At 47.0% G+C, this 19,496-nt stretch overlaps 1 protein-coding gene across 1 annotated transcript; it reads right to left on the bottom strand.

Moving 5' to 3' along the window:
* Window positions 1-1,022: 1,022 nt before the first annotated feature.
* LOC119364817 (protein NUCLEAR FUSION DEFECTIVE 4-like) lies at window positions 1,023-5,578 on the bottom strand. The gene is made up of 3 exons (XM_037630360.1): window positions 5,071-5,578; window positions 2,338-3,251; window positions 1,023-1,999 (listed from the first exon to the last, which is right to left on the bottom strand). The coding sequence occupies exons 1-3, from the start codon at window positions 5,404-5,406 to the stop codon at window positions 1,513-1,515; spliced, it is 1,737 nt and encodes a 578-aa protein (XP_037486257.1). The 5' UTR covers window positions 5,407-5,578; the 3' UTR covers window positions 1,023-1,512.
* Between the last annotated feature and the right edge of the window lie 13,918 nt (window positions 5,579-19,496).

The following is a 19,496-nucleotide window of genomic DNA, read 5'->3' as shown; positions in this document are numbered from 1 at the left end:
ACCCACAAAAAAAAGTGGATCTATTTTGCTCCCACATGTCGCTGGGGCCGAGGACACCTTTGACAATACAGGGTGGCTAGCTGCGGATCCCATCGTGCCATGTGAGGTGGTTGTTTTTTGCACCCGAGGATTCGCCGCATCTTCCTCGAAATAGGCTGTCGCCTCGCTTTATAGATAAAACAACGGTCCATATATCCACCAACATAGTCCGAAATCAGAAGGACGACTCGTCAACAGCACAATCACGCCCAAAAAAGGGAAGATAAATATAAAAAAGCCACCAAGCGACAGTCGTCGGGCGGTCCTAGGACGACGATAGCCAACAAGCCGCATCGAGAAGTGCATCCATCATGAGGCCAAGGCGATCGCGATCTCGCTATCTAGAGAGCGGGTGACAGTGCTGCAGAAAAGGCAGGAATTTGAAAAAGGAATCAGACGCCTTCTACGGGAAGATCCGCTCAATCACCATTTTATTACGTGTCGCCCATAGGAACCATGACATCGCGGCAAATACCAACCAGTATCTTTCTGAAGGCATACCACGGGTTCTCAAGGTTGATGATGGATGGGAGGGGAACCACTCTCTCCTCCCCGAGGCAAGACTGATGAGAAGCCGCAGAGCGCAACTCCTGCAAAGAAGGCCAAGACGATCCCCTTGATGGAACTTTGGTCTTGTCCATCTTAGCTGTGCTAGAGCATGTTCTAGTCGCTCTTTGTCTTAGTTTTGGATTGCAACGCACTACGTTCTGGATCTCTGTTGCTCTGTTTTGGATTGCAAAAAGTAGTACTAAAAACAAGAGAGCACCGAGCGCCTCCCCGTCTCCACTCCGGCCGGCTGCGCCGACGGCGCAACATCCGGGTTCGGGCCGGGCATCGAAGCTTGGAGACAACGACTTTTAAACTGTAACAAACAACAGGATACCAGGTGCAAACTGCAATTCGTTCTTAAGATATCTCTCACTTCTGTGGCCACACTAGCACAGGGGAGAATGGAAAAATATCCATGGGCTCAACCACGAGTGTTGAAATATGCAAAAGAATTGTACTGCTGGCAACTGCAAAGCTGCTCCCTCAGAGTTCAGAATATACAATACAGGATGCTGACATTGATATAGAATACATAAACTCGTGGTACCACGGAGGGGAATGCACAAGATACTGCTCATTCCACAGCATGCTCAAAACCTCCCTGGTCTCCTGATTTGCAACAGTACAAGATCTGCTCATATATACACACCCCCAAGTTTCCGTCCAGCGCTATCGTCGACGACGATCGGCTGTATACCTTACACAACAGGAACAAATTATGAAATGAAAGGAACTCTCTCATACGCTCCAATACCAATAAGGGATGAATCAAGCAAACAACCCTCCGAGATAATATATAGCGCGGCAACTGCAATGTGATGCAATAAGAAGAAGGTGGAACTGTAGACAACCAGCTGATATTTTTCCTCTGTTCTTTTCTTTTCTCATACTTGCAAGTTTTCATATGGATGCCATTGTACTCCATCAGTACAGCTGCTGCTGCTGTCGAGGGTGTCTGAACGACCCGCTGGCGTAGAGCATCTGATAAACCGGCTTGATCCTCGCGATGAAAACTAGGCAGATCAGGGTCCCGCAGCAGCACACCATGGCACAGACGTAGAATGTGAGCCTGAAACAGTCAGGTCCAAAGCAGTTTGAAGGGTCCAGCACACCCGGGTTCTGCCTCTCCGCCTCCTTGTCGTAGACGTAACCGGCGAGGAGGGCCGAGAAAAAGAACGCGCCGATCGGGTTCACCATGAGCATGAAGTTGTACATCAGACCAAAGTCCTTGAGCCCGAAAAGCTCCGACACGGTCGGTATCATGACCGCGAACTGGACCCCGTAGCATATCCCCAGCAGCGTCGTTGACACGTATATCAGGCTATGGAGGCCGGTCGCGAAGAGGAGGAAGGTTACCACCATGATTATTTGTGTGCACATCATCCAGAAAGGACGAGGAAGCATTCTTGTTCTGCAATGTATCAAGCCAAGTGTTATTCAACTATTTTCAGAAGTAACAACTCAAATTATTTCATGATGTTTCTTTCAATAGAAAATCTTTGAAATAATTGTGGAAAAATGTGTTCAAACAGATGCAAGATATAAAAGCTATTGAGATCAACAACTAGTATGTAAGAATGGCTATCGATAGTCCGCAGAAGTGCACGGTCATTACTGATTTTTCCACGATCTTTCAAATAATTGTGCAAACGTGTGTTCATTGGACAGATACCCCAACTCATCAAGCATAATCCTTGTGAAGCATCCTTAGAAAAAAAGTTGCTGCAAACTGGTTAAAAGAGAACTAACCTTACGAAATATTCAGAGATTGATCCACCGAGGATACGGCCAACAAAGTTGCAGAAGCCAAAGAGGCACAACAAAACAGTTGTGTCATTAGCACCAACAGACGTCCCAATCTGAGCTAGGTTGTTGAGAGCAGTGACACCAGTGCCAACACCACAAAAGTATACAATGAACAGTAGCCAGAAATCTGCCTTAACTAAGGCTTCAGCAAATGTGAAATCGTCCCCTCTTCTTGGCCCTTTCCTCTTCTTCAAATTCACTGCTCCCTCACCCTCAGCCAGCAGAACATCCAGATCAGTCTCATCAGAATCATTGCTGCCTGGAACAAACGTCGCCGAAGTGCCACGCAGAAGCGGTTCTCCATTCTCTTGATCCGCACCGGACAAACTATCCGTTGAATAAGATGGAACAAGCAGGGTGCTGGCCTTCTCCTCCTTTGGTTTGCTTGGATAAAGTGTCATTTTGATTGGTATGGCAAGTGGAGAAAGGAGCAGGAGTATCATTATACCAAACAAAAGGTAGGTGATAGTCGCGCTCAGTTTCAAAGTGTCGCCGAGTATTGTGGCCACCATAAGATATACGCCGAGAACCACACTAGAGACCTGTGTGAACACGAAGTGGCTGTGTTCTGTTGCATTATCCTCATCCAGCGATGGGGTGCAGGGCCTAACAAAATACATCACCACAACACATGCTACCGGGATCCCCAAAGCAAGCAACAGCAAAAGGTTTGTGGGCGAATTATTAAGCATCCCATTGAATGTTTCCGTGTAGACAGCAGCACTAACAGCAACATAACCTTTGATGAGGCCAGCAACGGTTCCTCGACTCAGAGGGAAGTTCCTCATGTTGGTCACAAGCGCAGCAGTTCCCAACCATGCACTGCTGTTTGTGCCGACACATAGAGCTATACACAACTGCAATAGCAAAGGGAAAAGGTTCATGGTATATAAGACTGCTGAAATTTTGGATACAAGAGCTATAAACAATCGTATGCGCATTATTCATCAAGCTACCACATTACTCAGAAGAGAATCTATATCAACAGTAAATTGATGCTTTAAGAATTTTCGCCAAATGGAAAAACGTTGTTCAACTGGTCACGCATTGAGCATTCATGCTCATCATGAACGATTTTTTTGGCACAGAATCCAAATACTAGAAGTTTGGAACAGGCTGAAATTCCGGATCAACTCAAACCGAAATTTGCAACCATACCAATTTTTTGGCCATATCCAAAATTTTGGCTCTTGCCTGGATGGTTGCCAATATTTTGGCATGCTCATATCCTCTAGCCAACTCCAGTTCGTTTTTCTTGCCAACATTGGCGAAAACACGGGCAAACAAAACCTTAGCCGAATTTTGGTAGCGTTAGCTTGGGCTCAAACCAAACACGCCAAATCCCAAATATAAAACTAGATATAAGAACCATTATCGGTGCTTCTTTTGGGAGCTAACTACATTTTCGCGGGAGAAACTTAACAAGACTTACGAAAAAAACATGAATGCAAGTAAATCATTGATCACATCCGGAAGCCAAATTGACGGTCAAACAAATAAGGTTTCACTTTTGTTCATAGAAGGTTCATTTTGTTGACTGGGATATTGAACGTGCAGAAATAATGATGTCAAAGCAGCTGGTGTTTGGACGGAAATTTTGTTGACTGGGTTATTGAACATGCAGAAATAAGGTCTCACTTTTGTTCATAGAAGGTTCATTTTGTTCACTTCCTTTCCCGCAAAAAAAAGCAGCTGGTGTTTGGACGGAAATTTTGGTGACAGCACCTATTCTGGTAAACCACTAAACCTACAGTACTGCAGTACTGAAGTTCTTTTTTTCTTTTTTGCGGGTGACTGCAGTACTGAAGTTATTTGCAGATGATCTTATAAAACTATATATTAACTAAAGTAAAGTCAACTTGACCTTTTCATGAGAAAAGAAGTCATTTTCACCAAATTTCTCTACAAACTGGCATTGAAAAAGATCCCTCGCATATCCAATATCACCAAAACCAGGTAGGAAGATCTGCTTCCATCCGTGGAGGCTATTGGGGTCATAATACTGTACACCAGTGTGAGCTGTCGGGTTGAACAGAATTGAAAACCCAGATTTATTGCGCGGTCCAACGCCGAAACCAACTCTGGCCTACTTGCAGAAATGATTGGCAAGATAAACAATGTGCCCATTTTGCCTAGAGAATGGACTCAATGGACCAACCAAATCACGACAAGTTCAGCGGATCCTGTGAACATAATACTATCCCCATTAAAAAACAAGTAGTATGTCTGCTACCACATTTAGCTTCACGCCAGACTGAAAGGAAAATGTCTAGTGCCGGCGTTAACGTCAATCATACAATGCGAACAAGAGCCATCTTGCAGAAATGATTTACTTACTTGAAAGGAGATATCATAAGGCACACTAAGAGCCATCTTGCTGAGTTCCACCAGACAATCAACGCACTGACACGCGTTTGATGCCAGACGAACTACCACCAAAATGGCAATCATAACCATTGGAAAAGAATAATGGCAATCATACAGAGAATGGAATACTCCTACTAGAAGTGGATTTGAATAATTGCGCGCTTCAATTCAAGGTCGGATTAGTAATTAATTAGCTCATCTCGCCGTTCACCATGAAAATCAATGGAAGCAAACGGGGCGTGCAGGCGGGATAACGGCGGATGTGCGGATGGAGAGAGGCGAGCCGGAAAAGGGGGGAGTGGAGCGTACCATCCAGTAGGGCATGGCGACGGTCTTGGTGACGGCGAGCCAGACGGTGCCGAAGCCGAAGAAGGCGCAGGCGGAGCCGATGAGGAGGATGAGCCAGGGCGGGAGGCGGTTGGCGAGCACCCCGGGGACGAGCCCCACGTTCTCGCCGACGTCGTTGGCGACGCCCAGCATGGTGAGCGCCTTCTGGTTGTACCCGAGCGCCTCCTTGACGGCGTGGGAGTAGAGCGGGAAGACGTAGGCGCTGCCAGCCGCCACCTGCACCCACACCGCCGCCGCCAGCCCCACCCACGGCGGCCGGCTCCCCGCCTTCACCTTCCCCAGCCCGCCGCCCGCCATCCTCCTCACTCGATCCCCCTTGCCGTCGCACTCGCCGAGCTCTCTAGCGATAGTAGCAGCTGCTAGTACTATGGCTGCGTGATTGATGTGGCTGTCGGGCACTCGGGGCGTAGGCGTGGTGTGTGGGGGAGAGGAGGCCGTGCTTGCTTTTGGCTGAGGCAGAGGAAGCTCAGTTGGCACCACTCTAGTAGCGTGGCGCCGTCAGTTAAATAGTCTTGTCCTGCTTCGCTTTCTCCTTTGTGTGTAGCCTCGCCTCCTAGAACCAAGGAAAGCCAGCGAAAATATATTTATACATTTTATCAACGCTATAAGAACTGGTCCTAGGTCACATTTCACCGAGACATGCAAATGGGATGATAAATGATACATGTGCAGTTGATTCCCTCTCAAGTCGCAAATGTTTAAATGTACTTATTTTTTTACTAAAAAAATCTTTAACATTTTTAACTTTTTGTGTTTCTACGTGAGGAAGAGGAGATCAAGAATAGATGACAAGAGTATTGCTGGAATTTTTGTCTATTTGGATCTAGCCCAAATAGCAGTTTCAAAAATTCCTAATAAATTCTAGAGGCCCACGTAGCCCATTCGTGCAAGGCAAGAGATGTTACTAAAGTTTAGTCCCACATTGCTAGTTTAGAGAGAGTTGGACCTCTTTATAAGGGAGGCTCTTTCCCCACTTGCATGAGCATGAAAACAAAATGGACATCCACGCGCGCTCCTCCTCCGCCGCGGGTTGTGGGAATGAGCCGAGCCGATGTTAAATTTTTGCCACGCACGACGGGTATACAGAGACGTACCAGGACTTCTCCTTCCTCTCGCCACCAGTTCCAATCTCTGCGCTGCTGCTGTCTTCCTCATCCAGGCTTGCGGCGTGCACCGCGAGTCGGGACAGTAGGCCTCCGAAATCGCACCTTTTGAGTCATGTACGGGAGAAGGGTGATAAGGTTTTTGGGGAGCGCTTCGCGCGACTACTGACTTCTTCGTCACGGACGCCCCGGACTCCGACGACTACTTCCCCGACGTTGACAACCTCCTCGACGACATGGAGGACACCGACCCCAAGTCCAGTGCCTCTGCTCCGGCTGCTGTCCAGTATGTGTTCTTGTTTTTCCTGTTAGAGGTCCTGCCACAGTTTCTTCTTCTACTGTTTACCCTACACATGTTAGGATCTACCTCATATATGCATCTTGATCTACTGTCTGCTCGAGAGATGATCGTTTCTAGCTCATCTATGCAGATGTTATTTACCTTCACTTTGTCAAATCGCATGACTTATTTTATCACTGCTATACTAGTCATGCTTTATCTAGTATTTCTGTTAATAAAATTATTCGGTAAATTGCTCATATTTCCAACAAACCAAAAACCTTATTATAGGCAATTTACCCCGAGTGGTTTTGCTGCTTCCATGAGACCTTCTATGTTTGAGGGTATCCACTGTAAGAGGTGGCGCGTGAGAGCAGTCTTATGGTTTCAGACCATGAGCTGCTATGACGCCACTCTTGGCAAACCTGAAGGAGAGCAAGATGCCCAACAGGCACAAGCTTTTCAGAAAATGGATACCTTGTTTAAGGCTGCTCTCTTGAGTGTTCTTGGTGAGAACATAGTTGATGCGTATGCGTCAATTGATAATGGAAAAGATATGTGGGACGCACTCGAGGCCAAGTTTGAGGTCTCGGATGCCGGCACTGAGCTGTACATCATGGAGCAATTCTATGATTACAGGATGACTGAAGAGCGCTCCGTGGTTGAGCAAGCTCATGAGATACAGTCATTTGCTAGAGAACTTGAGCACTTCAACTGCATGCTACCGGACAAGTTTGTTGCCAGGGGTATCATCACTAAGCTTCCTCCTTCGTGGAGGAACTCTGCTGCCTTACTGAAGCATAAGAGATAGGAGTTTTCTGTTCTGGATCTCATTGGTACTCTTGATGTGGAAGAAAAGGGGAGAGCAAAGGACACACGTGCTCGAGGTATTAAGGGAGGATCTAGTGCCAATCTGGTACAGAAGAAAAACTTCCAGTCCCACAAGTTCAAGAACAAGGGCAAGCTTGATGGTAAAGCAAAGTTTGATGGGAAGAACAAGGCAGTACAACACACGAACTTCAAGAAGAAGAGTGACAAGAAGAAAGGTGCTTGTCATGTGTGTGGAGATTCTGATCATTGGGCACCTAGTTGTCCTAATCGCTATGACAAGCGTCATCCTGGGAAAGGCGGCAAGACCGTTGATGTTGTCATTGGAGACACTGACATGAAGGATGCTGGGTATGGTATATTTCCCACTATTCTTTCAGTATGTCATTCTCCTGATCGGCTGATTGACACGGGTGCTAATGTACATGTATGCGGTGATATTTTCATGTTTTCGTCTTATCAGACCGCATGGACTTCAACCGTGCTAATGGGCAACGGTTCAAGTGCTTCTGTTCGTGGTGTTGGCATGGTCGATCTGAAGTTTACTTCGGGGAAGATCGTGTGGCTGAAGAACGTGCATTATGTCCCCTCCGTCAATAAAAATCTTGTTAGCGGATCTCTTCTGTGTAGAGATGGCTATAAGCTTGTCTTTGAGTCGAATAAATTTGTAATATCCAAGTATGGAACCTTTGTTGGTAAAGGCTATGAGTCAGGAGGCCTATTTCGTTTATCCTTATCAGACGTTTGCAATAAAGTTGTTAATCATGTTTGCAACAATAGTGAATCAAATGTGTGGCATTCACGTCTTTGTCATGTTAACTTTGGTTGCATGTTGTGACTAGCGAAGTTGAACTTAATCCCTAGTTTCACCACTATCAAGGGATCTAAGTGTCAAGTGTGTGTGCAAGCTAAGCAACCTCATAAGTCTCACGTGACTGCAGAGACGAGAAATCTTGCACCACTAGAACTTATACATTCAGATCTATGTGAAATGAATGGTGTTTTGACAAAAGGTGGAAAGAAATATTTCATGATGTTAATTGAAAACTCCACTAGATATTGCCGTGTGTATCTTATGAAATCTAAGGATGAGACTTTGAACTTTTTCAAGATCTATAAAGCTGAAGTGTGAAACCAACTTGATCGAAAAATCAAGAGGCTTAGGTCCGACCGTGGTGGAGAGTATTTTTCCAATGAATTTGATGCTTTTTGTGTGGAACATGGTATAATCCATGAGAGGACGCCTCCCTACTCACCTCGGTCAAATGGGGTGGCCGAAAGAAAGAACCGTACTCTAACTGATTTGGTTAACGACATGTTACACACATCGGGTCTCTCCAAGGCATGGTGGGGGAGGCGATATTGACAGCATGTCATGTCCTAAATCGAGTCCCCACAAAGAACAAAGAGATAACTCCATTCGAGGAATGGGAGAAGAAAAGGTTAAAACTCTCTTATCTGCGAACATGGGGTTGTTTGGCGAAAGTCAATGTTCCAATTCCAAAGAAGCGGAAGCTTGGACCAAAGACTGTGGATTGTGTTTTCCTGGGATATGCTTTTCATAGCATTGGCTATAGATTCTTGGTTGTAAAATCTGAGGTACCTGACATGCATGTCGGTACAATCATGGAGTCGAATGACGCGACTTTCTTTGAAGATATCTTTCCCATGAAGGGCTACCTCATCTAATCAGGAGATGGCTAGTTCATCGAATCAGGAACCAGTTACAATTACCGAACCTGCCATTTCGATGGAACACTTTGAAAGTCCTGTGGAGGAGAACAATGAAGTTCCTACTAGGAGCAAGAGACAGAGGACAGCAAAGTCCTTTGGTGATGATTTTCTTGTGTATCTCATAGATGATACTCCCAATTCTATTTCGGAGGCCTATGCATCGGAAGATGCTGACTACTGGAAGGAAGCAGTTCGTAGCGAGATGGATTCCATCTTGGCGAATGAAACTTGGGAGATAACCGATCGTGCTTATGGATGCAAACCTATAGGATGCAAATGGGTATTCAAGAAGAAGCTTAGGCCTGATGGTACTATCGAAAAGTACAAGGCTCAGCTCGTGGCTAAGGGTTATACCCAAAAGGAAGGTGAAGACTTCTTTGATGCTTACTCACCTGTGGCTCGACTGACCACTATTCGAGTTCTATTTTCACTAGCTGCCTCACATGGTCTTCTCGTTCATCAAATGGATGTTAAGACTGCTTTCCTAAATGGAGAGTTGGATGAGGAAATTTATATGGAACAACCAGATGGGTTTGTAATAGATGGTCAGGAAGGGAAATTGTGCAAGTTGCTGAAGTCTTTGTATGGACTCAAGCAAGCACCCAAACAGTGGCATGAGAAGTTCGAAAGAACTTTAACACCTGCAGGCTTTGTTGTGAACGAAGCTGACAAATGTGTGTACTATCGCCATGGTGGGGGCGAGGGAGTGATGCTTTGCTTGTATGTTGATGACATACTAATTTTCGAAACAAATCTGAATGTTATTAAGGAGGTCAAGGATTTCCTATCTCACTGTTTTGAGATGAAGGATTTAGGAGTGGCTGATGTCATCCTGAACATCAAGTTATTGAGAGATAATGATGGTGGGATTACATTGCTTCATTCTCACTATGTGTAAAAGATCTTGAGTCACTTTGGCTATAGTGACTACAAGCCCTCTCCAACACCATATGATGCTAGCGTGCTGCTTCGAAAGAATCGAAGAATTGCTAGAGATCAATTGAAGTATTCTCAGATTATTGGCTCGCTTATGTACTTAGCCAGTGCTACAAGACCTGACATCTCTTTTGCTGTTAGCAAACTGAGTCGGTTTGTTTCAAAACCAGGAGATGTGCATTGGAAAGCTCTAGAGAGAGTTTTGCATTATTTGAAAGGCACTGCGAATTATGGAATTCACTACACTGGGCACCCAAAGGTGCTTGAAGGGTATAGTGACTCAAACTGGATCTCAGATGCTGATGAGATAAAGGCCACGAGCGGATATGTATTCACTCATGGAGGTGGCGCTGTTTCTTGGAAGTCTTGCAAGCAGACCATCTTAACAAGGTTAACAATGGAAGCAGAACTCACAACACTAGATACAGCTACGGTCGAAGCAGATTGGCTTCGCCGGCTCTTGAATGACTTGCCCGTTGTTGAGAAACCTGTACCGAGTATCCTTATTAACTGCAATAATCAAACTATGATCACTAAAGTGAGCAGCTCAAAGGATAACATGAAGTCATCAAGACACGTTCAGGGAAGGTTAAAGTCTGTCAGAAAAATAAAAAACTCCGGAGTTATTGCATTGGATTATATCCAAACGTCTAAAAATCTGGCAGATCCTTTTACTAAGGGTACATCACGTAATGTGATAGATAATGCATCGAGGGAGATGGGTATGAGACCCACAATATGAGTTGTTCACAGTGGTAACCTATTCTTTGTGATCGGAGATCCCGTGAATTAGATGTGGAAGACAAGCTGTTGGTCAACTGGGAGGAGAGTATCCTTACTGTTAAAAATACCACTCCATGAAGATGCAATACTCTCCTAAATCCACATGGCAGGTTGATGTATATCTTAATGTGTTCTAAGAGGCTCATTGAAGCAGAGATGTTGTCCTGCAGAACATCTTTTGAAGAACGCACCTATATGAGTCTGATTGTTAAACGTCGCAATCTATGAGAGTAGGGTTCTCTCTAGTAAACTCATGAAAGGTCTCGGAGTATGACGCATAAGCTCCACCCGCGGGGAAGACCCACGGTAGCCACGTATCGGTCAAGGCTTTATGTGAAGCTAGATTCCCAGAAAACTTGCAGTTCAAGGCCCAGTCCACTGTCCAAGTTGCTTACTAGTGTAGCATAGAGTTCTAGGTGGAAGTTCAACTTAACAATCTCCACTGTAGTACCGGTATATAAAACAGTGTTTTGGAACCAAAGGCAAATTTTGTGTGCCTCTGGGATCTGGTGGGGGATTGCTGGAATTTTTGTCTATTTGGGCCTAGCCCAAATAGCAGTTTCAGAAATTCCTAATAAATCCTAGAGGCCCACGCAGCCCATTCGTGCAAGGCAGGAGGTGGAACTAAAGTTTAGTCCCACATTGCTAGTTTAGAGGGAGTTGGACCTCTTTATAAGGGAGGCTCTTTCTCCACTTTTATGAGCATGAGAACAAGAGGGACATCCACGCGCGCTCCTCCTCCGCCGGCCGCCTCGCCACGCCACGCCTTGCCTCGCCTCGTCACGACACGCCGCGGGTTGCGGGAATGAGCCAAGCCGATGTTAAATTTTTGCCACGCATGACGGGTATACGAAAGGTCACGCGGTAGCATTTTTCGCAGTGGACACTGAATCCGAATGGGGTGCCTCTTCGGCTGAAGTCCGTTCGTTTCGTCTACTGTGTTCTCTTCAGCTCCCGGCACGGCCTCTCGCCTCCTTCTCTTGCGCCTATAAAGGGAGGTCGCTCCTCCCAGAGAGACGCACCAGAACTTCTCCTTCCTCTCGCCACCAGTTCCAATCTCTGCACTGCTGCTGTCTTCCTCATCCCAGCTTGCAGCATGCACCGCGAGTCGGGACAGTAGGCCTTCAAAACCGCACCTTTTGAGTCATGTACGGGAGAAGGGTGATAAGGTTTTTGGGGAGCGCTTCGCGCGACTACTGACTTCTTCGTCACGGACGCCCCGGACTCCGACGACTACTTCCCCGACCTCGACAACCTCCTCGACGACATGGAGGACACCGACCCCAAGTCCAGTGCCTCTGCTCCGGCTGCTGTCCAGTACGTGTTCTTGTTTTCCTGCCACAGTTCCTTCTTCTACTGTTTACCCTACACATGTTAGGATCTACCTCATATATGCATCTTGATCTACTGTCTGCTTGAGAGATGATTGTTTCTAGCTCATATATGCAGATGTTATTTACCTTCACTTTGTCAAATCGCATGACTTTTTTATCACTTCTATACTAGTCATGCTTTATCTAGTATTTATGTTAATAAAATTATTTGGTAAATTGCTCATATTTCCAACAAGTATTTCAATAAGCTGTTCAATGGAGAGAACGAGAGCTCTGCCATTGAGCTAGATGACTCATTTGATGGCGCCAACCGACGTCTTTTGTTTGACGAATCCAGAAGGCTGACGTCCAAGTCATGTGTCTTAATTGTATCCCCGTTGAGGTGTGAAGACGCCTTCAAAACATAATGATAGTATGTGTAACTAGGAGCAACTCTAGCTGATATCCTAAAATTTAGAGGAGTGAACGATCAAGTATCGTTTAGGTGAGAATTTTTACTTCTCTAATTTTGGTCATTTCTATCTGATCCCATAAACCTAGCCGTGTAAAAACAAATTCGGTGCACACAAACACAAATTCGATTCAAAAAAGTACTTATAAAACCTACTAAAACAAAATGGGGTGCCATTCATAATATTTTACATTGACATTAACCAAAACTCTTTTTTTTTGCAAAAGGAGGCTCATCTCCGGCCTCTGCATCTGAACGATGCATGCAACCAACTTATTAAAAAATCTCAAAGTATCACAGAGTCATAAAAGTATTACAGGTCACAAGCAGAGCAAAGAAAAAAAAGCTCAAAAACACAACCGGTATGAAGAAAAAAGAACAAGCTCCCTAGACTCCTATTTTGTTATGCGACCGCCATCAAACCGGTTGAATATAGCCCGACTATCATATCCCACTAGTTGCACCCAGTAATCAATGGCCCCGTGGAGTCCGTAGGAGTGTGTAAGGACCACGTACGGATCCATGTCATATCTCTGAAAATGACCTACAAGAATGTTAAAATATATTGTCTGTTAAAAATCATGTCGTTCCTGCAATTCCATATAGTCCAAATAAGTGCACATATTCCAATACGAATACGAGATGCAGTAGTATGATCAACTCCAGCTGACAACGTCCCAAATAACGATTCAATGCTAACTAAAGGAACAATGTTAAAGGCTATATGGATCGTTTGCCAAAGTAATTTCGCAAGAGGGCAATCTATGAATAGGTGTTGTATTGTTTCATCATGATCACAGAAACAACATCGCGTACTGCCTACCCGCCGTCGCTTTAGTAAATTATCTTTGGTGAGGATCACTTGCTTGTGGATAAACCACATAAAAATTTTAATACACAAGGAAACCTTAACCTGACAAATATGTATCGATCTCGGGATTGGGCCAGAATTAATTAGATCCATATAAAAATATTTTACCGTAAACACTCCGTTTCTAGCCAACTTCCAGTGCAACGAATCAGGTTGGTCGGATAATTGAACATCTATCAATCTCCGTACCAAGTGCATCCAGGAATTCCAACGCTTCCCAACTAACGATCACCTAAACTGAATATTCAAGGGTACCAATTGTAATACTGTGCCCATGTAATCCTCCTTACGTTGCACAATATTATATAGGGTGAGGGTATTGTATGGATAGTGGCATCTTCGCTAACCACGCATCCTCCCAAAATCTTGTTGTCATCCCATTGCCAACCAAGAATTTGACCCTACGAAAGAATAAATCTTTCGTTCTCATAAGTCCCTTCCAGAATGGCAAATCAGTCAGTCTAGCGGTGACTTGGGCTAGTGTTTTTGATTGTAGATATTTATTGCGTAATATTTGTGCCCACATACCATCAGACTCTATTGATAACCTATAGAGCCATTTACTCATAAGACATTTGTTCTTAATTTCCAGGTTTTCAATGCCGAGACCACCCTGGTCCTTGGGTCGGCGGATTATATCCTATTGTGTTGGGGTGATATTTCTTCTTAGTCTCATCTGACTGCCAGAAGAATTGAGATCGAAAGAAATCTAGTCTCTTCTGCACCCCTTTGGTACCTCAAAGAAAGATAACAGGAACATCGGCATACTAGTAAGTACTGAGTTAATAAGCACTAGCCGACCTCCATACGACATTAGCTTGCCCTTCCAACAGCTAAACTTTTTTTCAATTCGATCTTCAATGCACTTCCATTCTTTATTAGAAAGCTTGCGATGATGAATCGGTATGCCCAAATAACTGAAGGGCAAAGAACCTAATTCACAACCAAACAATTGTCTATATGTGTCTTGCTCCTCTTTGGCCTTACCAAAGTAGAACAATTCGCTCTTGTGAAAGTTGATTTTGAATCCCGAAAATTTTTCGAAGAGACATAGTATTAGTTTCATATTCTGAGCTTTTGCAATGTCATGTTCCATGAAAAGGATAGTATCATCAGCATACTGTAAAATGGAAACTCCCCCATCGACCATATGAGGAACAAGTCCATCAACTTGGTTGTTTTCCTTGGCCTTGCTGATAAGGACTAAACTTATTGAAGCTTACTAAATTAATCAATATTCGTCTCTTTGGTGAGCTTCTTCCAATCACCTTTGGTTAGCCCACCGATATGGGTCAGGGCCTTGGCCACTACCGCCGCCGTCGTCGATGCCGTTGTTGCCGCAGCCGTCTTTGTTGTCGCTTGACAAAACGGTGACATTTGTCCCTCCAGCCGCTAGCTGCTCGTATAAGCGGTGCACCACCTCTACTTTCTTTGGGTAGCGGCGGCGGAGCTCCGCCGCGTACATACCGTCAGCGGCCTCTCCCGTGATGCGCACCCTAGCCTCCCGGTCCTCCCTCTCCCGCGCGAAGACCACCCGCGGGTCGACAGGGTCCAGTCGCTACATCTCTCCAAACTTGAAGTTCAGGTGGTCGCCAATGCCGTGCAGGTGGACGGACATGATGTCATACGCCCGCACTGCCTGTTCGGCAAAATGGAAGCTCTCAATCTAGATATTCGTGTCGCTGTGTCGGCCGGTTATCTCGGCCACCTGTGTTCCCCTATTTCGTTGCTGCATGCCAATGTATTGCCTCTGCGGTGGCGGCAGCGGTTGGAGCTCGGGGAAGCCGGACAGGCGGTGGTGGGAGGAAGAAGCGGTAGAACAGCCACGGCCTCAGAACCGCTCGTGGCGGAGCAGATTTGCGCCATGAATGGGCGGCGGGGAGCGATGGCGGTGGGATTCGACCATTATCGGCACTGGAGTGGGTGCGGCGTGGTTCGGGGCTCATCGGGGACATTGGGCGGCGGGGATTGGGTGGAGTAGAGGCGGAGAGGCGTGGATGGATTTCACTTCGTGGCTGGAGGAGTAAGTATAAGGGTTCGATACCGCTCAGAGAATTTTTTTTACTCCTGCAAACAATGGGCTTCGGCTAGGTACCGTTTAGAAGAGAAAAACAGATTTTCCCTCCTCTAACTGGTTTAATGGATGGCTAGAGTTGCTCTAATCTTTTCAACCTCATTTTTTGGTCAAACAAGATATGCGAAGAATGGAGAGGGATATACTAGTATTGGATGATAGTTGGATAGAGGTTAATAGAAAGTTGGAGTTGTGGGGGGCAACTTTAAAATCTGAAGGTTTTAGACTTGGTAGAACTAAAACTGAGCACATGAGGTTTGGTAACAGTACTACTAGACGCGAGAAGGAGAAGGTTAGCCTTGATGGGCAAATGATATCTCAGGACACTTTTAGATATTTGGGTCCAGTGATGTAGAAGAATGATGATATCGATAAATATGCGAACTATCGAATCAAAAGCGGATGGATGAATTGGCATCAAGTTTCTGGTGTCCTCTATGATAAGAAAGTGCGACAAAATATAAAGGGCAGCTTCTATAGGATGGTGATTCGCCCAGCAATGCTGTATGGTCCAGAATGTTGGCCAACTAAAAGGCTACATGTCCAACTGTTAAGTGTAGTGAAGGTCCTCATGATGAGATGGATATGTGGTCATACAAAAGAGAAATGAATCTAGAATTACGATATACATGATAGACTTGCGGCAGGACCAATTGAAGAGAGGTTTTGTCCAACATCGTCTGAAATGTTTTGGGAATATGTAACACATGCTTCTAGAAGTGTCAGTGATGGCTTGGAATACCTACGGGGTAGGCCCACAAACACTTATGGCCCAGGCCCATCAAAGATATGACCCAAAATACAATGGGCCAAGGGTTACTCACTAAGCCCATCAAGGTTACAACCCAAGATATCACTTGCCAGGGGTTTCCTCATCAACGGGCTAAGTGACCACACTCGGATTCTACACCCCTCCCGGTGAATAGGTACCAGCAGTCGGTCATCACAAAGACATATAACAGTTGGATGACTAGCAGTCGGTTTTTCTAGGGACACCCATGATCCCCATGATGCATTAGACGTTGTTGTTACCCAACAGTGGTGTATCTAGTTAAACGACATACAGAGGGCAAGGGAGATGGTGGCCACGTCGGAGGCGGTCGCTCAGTTCTCGTGTCACCATCATGGATTGTCAGCGCTGCCCGATGAGAAGGAGCGACTCTTCTTGTGGGTCTACCACCAGTCACTTACTACGGTAGAGATTGACGTTCGTCGGCTCCGGAGGAAGAACGCGAAGGCTCTATGGCTGATCTTGGAGCAGTTCATGCGTGAGGCAGCGAAGGCACCGGCGGATACGGCACAAGTGGGCAAGATCAAGCGGAAGTAGGATAGCATTGTCCGGGGGATGGAGGTCTATATCGTCCTCTCGTCTTCCTCCGACAGCTCTGACGACCCAGCTCCTACTGTGCAGCGTCACGACCGGAAAGGCAAAGGGACAAAGTGGTGAAGCTCCGTCGTCTCCATCTTTAATTTCAAGTATTTAGTAATCTAGTTTAAACTTATTCGTTGTTTACGTGGATTATGTGAACTGTGGTGATCTTTTGGAGATCCGTTGGGGGTCTTTTTGTTGAATATATGTGTACGTGTATATTGTGTCTTGGGCCCACCTCCTAATTCATCTATATAGTTGAGGTTGTGGCCCCCTTATGTACTCATATATATGTCCCTGATGCACCGATCAATGCAATTGTGTTTGAACGGCCAATACCTCATATTCTACATGGTATCTATCGCAGGTCGATCGACCTAACCCTACCCACTGCCGCTGCCGCTTTCCCACCCGCCGCCGCCCCCGTTGTCCCGCCCATCTCACGCTGCCGCCACCCGCCGTTGTTGCCGCCGCGCATCTTCCATGCTGCTGTCAACGCCGCCAGTCGCCGCTGCATCCCGCTTCTGCCCCCTCCTCTCCTCCCTCGCGCCGCTGCTGCCACTCTTTGTAGCCGTTGCCGCTGCCCTGTGACAACGCCCTTCCCTACCCCCACTTCCGCCCTCTATCCCTCTCGATGCCGCCGCCACTGTTCACCATAGCCGCCGTCGCCGCATCGGGCCGCCACCGCCGCATCCAGCCGCCGCTCATCTCCCGTCTCCACCAGCCGCCACACCCGTGCCGCCGCCGCCCATCCCCACCATGCTGCCGCCGCTCCTCTGGCCACCGTCGTGCCCACTCCAGCCGCCGCCGCCTTCCTGGCCGCTGCCGTGCCTCCTATCCCGGCCATCGCCGTCGCCGCTGTGATGTCGTCTGCCATGCCGGCTCCCTTCACCCACAAGTCTGCAGGCCCCGCCAATGGCCGGCGGCCACGCTCCGCCTGCCCTGGTTTAGCCCCTCGGCGGCTACACCATGCCACAGGCTTTCCCGACGGGCCATCCGGCTTACTTCAACATGCCGCAGCAGCCGACCGGTGCTGGCTCCGCGGCTCTGCCCGCCCCGCCGATGGCCGGCAGCCATGCTCCGCCCGCCCCGGTTCAGCCCTACGGCGACTTTGCCTCACTGCCGGTCTCACCGCCATGGGACCCTACTCCTTTGGCTGCCCTGCACTCGGCTCCATCACCAAACAACTACGGCACTAGCGGCACTTGGTACATGGACACAGGCGCCACCGCCCACATGACATCTCATCCCGATACCCTAACCTCTTTCACTCTAGTTCATACTCCTACTCGCATCACCGTCGGTAACGATTCCTCTCTACCTATCACACATGTTGGTTGTACTTTGTTTCCTTCCACATCTATGCCTGTCACCATGTCTAACGTTCTTGTTTCTCCTGATTTAGTTACGAACCTTGTATCTGTTTGTCGTCTTGCTCGTGAGAATCCCATTAGCGTTGAATTTGATGATGTCGTTTTTTCTGTGAAGGACGCATGTACTCGGATGGTCCTTCACCGTTGTGATAGTCCTAACGAGCTCTATCTGGTGCACTCCTCTGCCACCGCCTCCACCACCCCAGTCGCCCTTGCTGCAGGTGTCGACCTTTGGCATGCTCGTTTGGGACACCCGAACTCCACCACTTTGCGTCAAATTCTTCAGAATTTTTCATTCTCATGCAGTAAGTTCGACGACCATACTTGTGAGGCTTGCCGTCTTGGCAAGCATATTCGTCTTCCCTTTAGCGCGTCTACCACTATTTCCACTTTTTCGTTTCAGTTATTGCATAGTGATGTTTGGACATCCCCGGTTGCAAGCAATACGGGCTACCTCTATTATTTGGTGATCTTAGATGATTTCTCTCATTATGTGTGGACATTTCCTCTTCGTTGCAAGTCTGACACCCTTGCCACACTCACCGCATTTTATTCCTATGTCAACACATAGTTCGGTCGTCCCATCCTTGCATTACAAACTGACAACGGAAAAGAGTTTGACAACGTCGCTGCTCGTAACCTTCTAGCCTCCCACGACACTATCTTCCGCCTCACTTGTCCCTACATGTCCCAACAAAATGGTTGTGCCGAGTGTATCCTTCGCGCTCTTAATGACCGCATCCGCACGTTGCTCTTTCACTCTAACATGCCTCCCCGGTTTTGGCCAGACGCTCTCGCCACCGCCACCCTCCTCATCAACATCCACCCGTGTCGCCCACGACGGAACTATGTCCCTCACCATATCCTCTTTGGTGCGCCCCCATCTTATGATGGCCTTCGCATCTTTGGCTATCTTTGCTATCCTAGCATCGCTGCCACTGCGCCTCATAAGCTTGCCCCTCGCTCCGTCGGTTGCATCTTCCTCGGCTACCCACCTAACACCAAAGGATACCGCTGCTGCAATACCATCTCACATCGTGTATTCACCTCCCGGCATGTTTACTTTGATGAGAAGGTGTTTCCATTTCAGCAGGTACCTCCCGTCACCCCATCGCCGCTGGCCACCGACGGCCCTCAAGTGACCCTGTCAGCTGGATGGCCCTGCTCGATTCTTGGACCGCCTCCGGGTTTCGGCGGTCCTTGCGCCATGGGACGAGCTGCGCCTCGCGCCCCCACGATGCCCTCACCGAC

Source organism: Triticum dicoccoides, chromosome 2B (assembly GCF_002162155.2).
Source record: "Triticum dicoccoides isolate Atlit2015 ecotype Zavitan chromosome 2B, WEW_v2.0, whole genome shotgun sequence".
In the NCBI taxonomy this organism is placed as follows: domain Eukaryota; kingdom Viridiplantae; phylum Streptophyta; class Magnoliopsida; order Poales; family Poaceae; genus Triticum; species Triticum dicoccoides.
The sequence above is the reverse complement of the archived record's forward strand: the minus strand, read 5'-3'. Positions and strand labels throughout refer to the sequence as shown.

Bases quoted from the DNA above. Each gene is read 5' to 3' on its own strand.
- LOC119364817 (XM_037630360.1), bottom strand. From the start codon at position 5,406: ATGGCGGGCGGCGGGCTGGGGAAGGTGAAGGCGGGGAGCCGGCCGCCG. The intron at 3,252-5,070 runs GTACGCTCCACT...TTGCTATTGCAG, and splicing joins TCGCCATGCCCTACTGGATG to TTGTGTATAGCTCTATGTGT. The intron at 2,000-2,337 runs GTTAGTTCTCTT...GATACATTGCAG, and splicing joins ATCTCTGAATATTTCGTAAG to AACAAGAATGCTTCCTCGTC.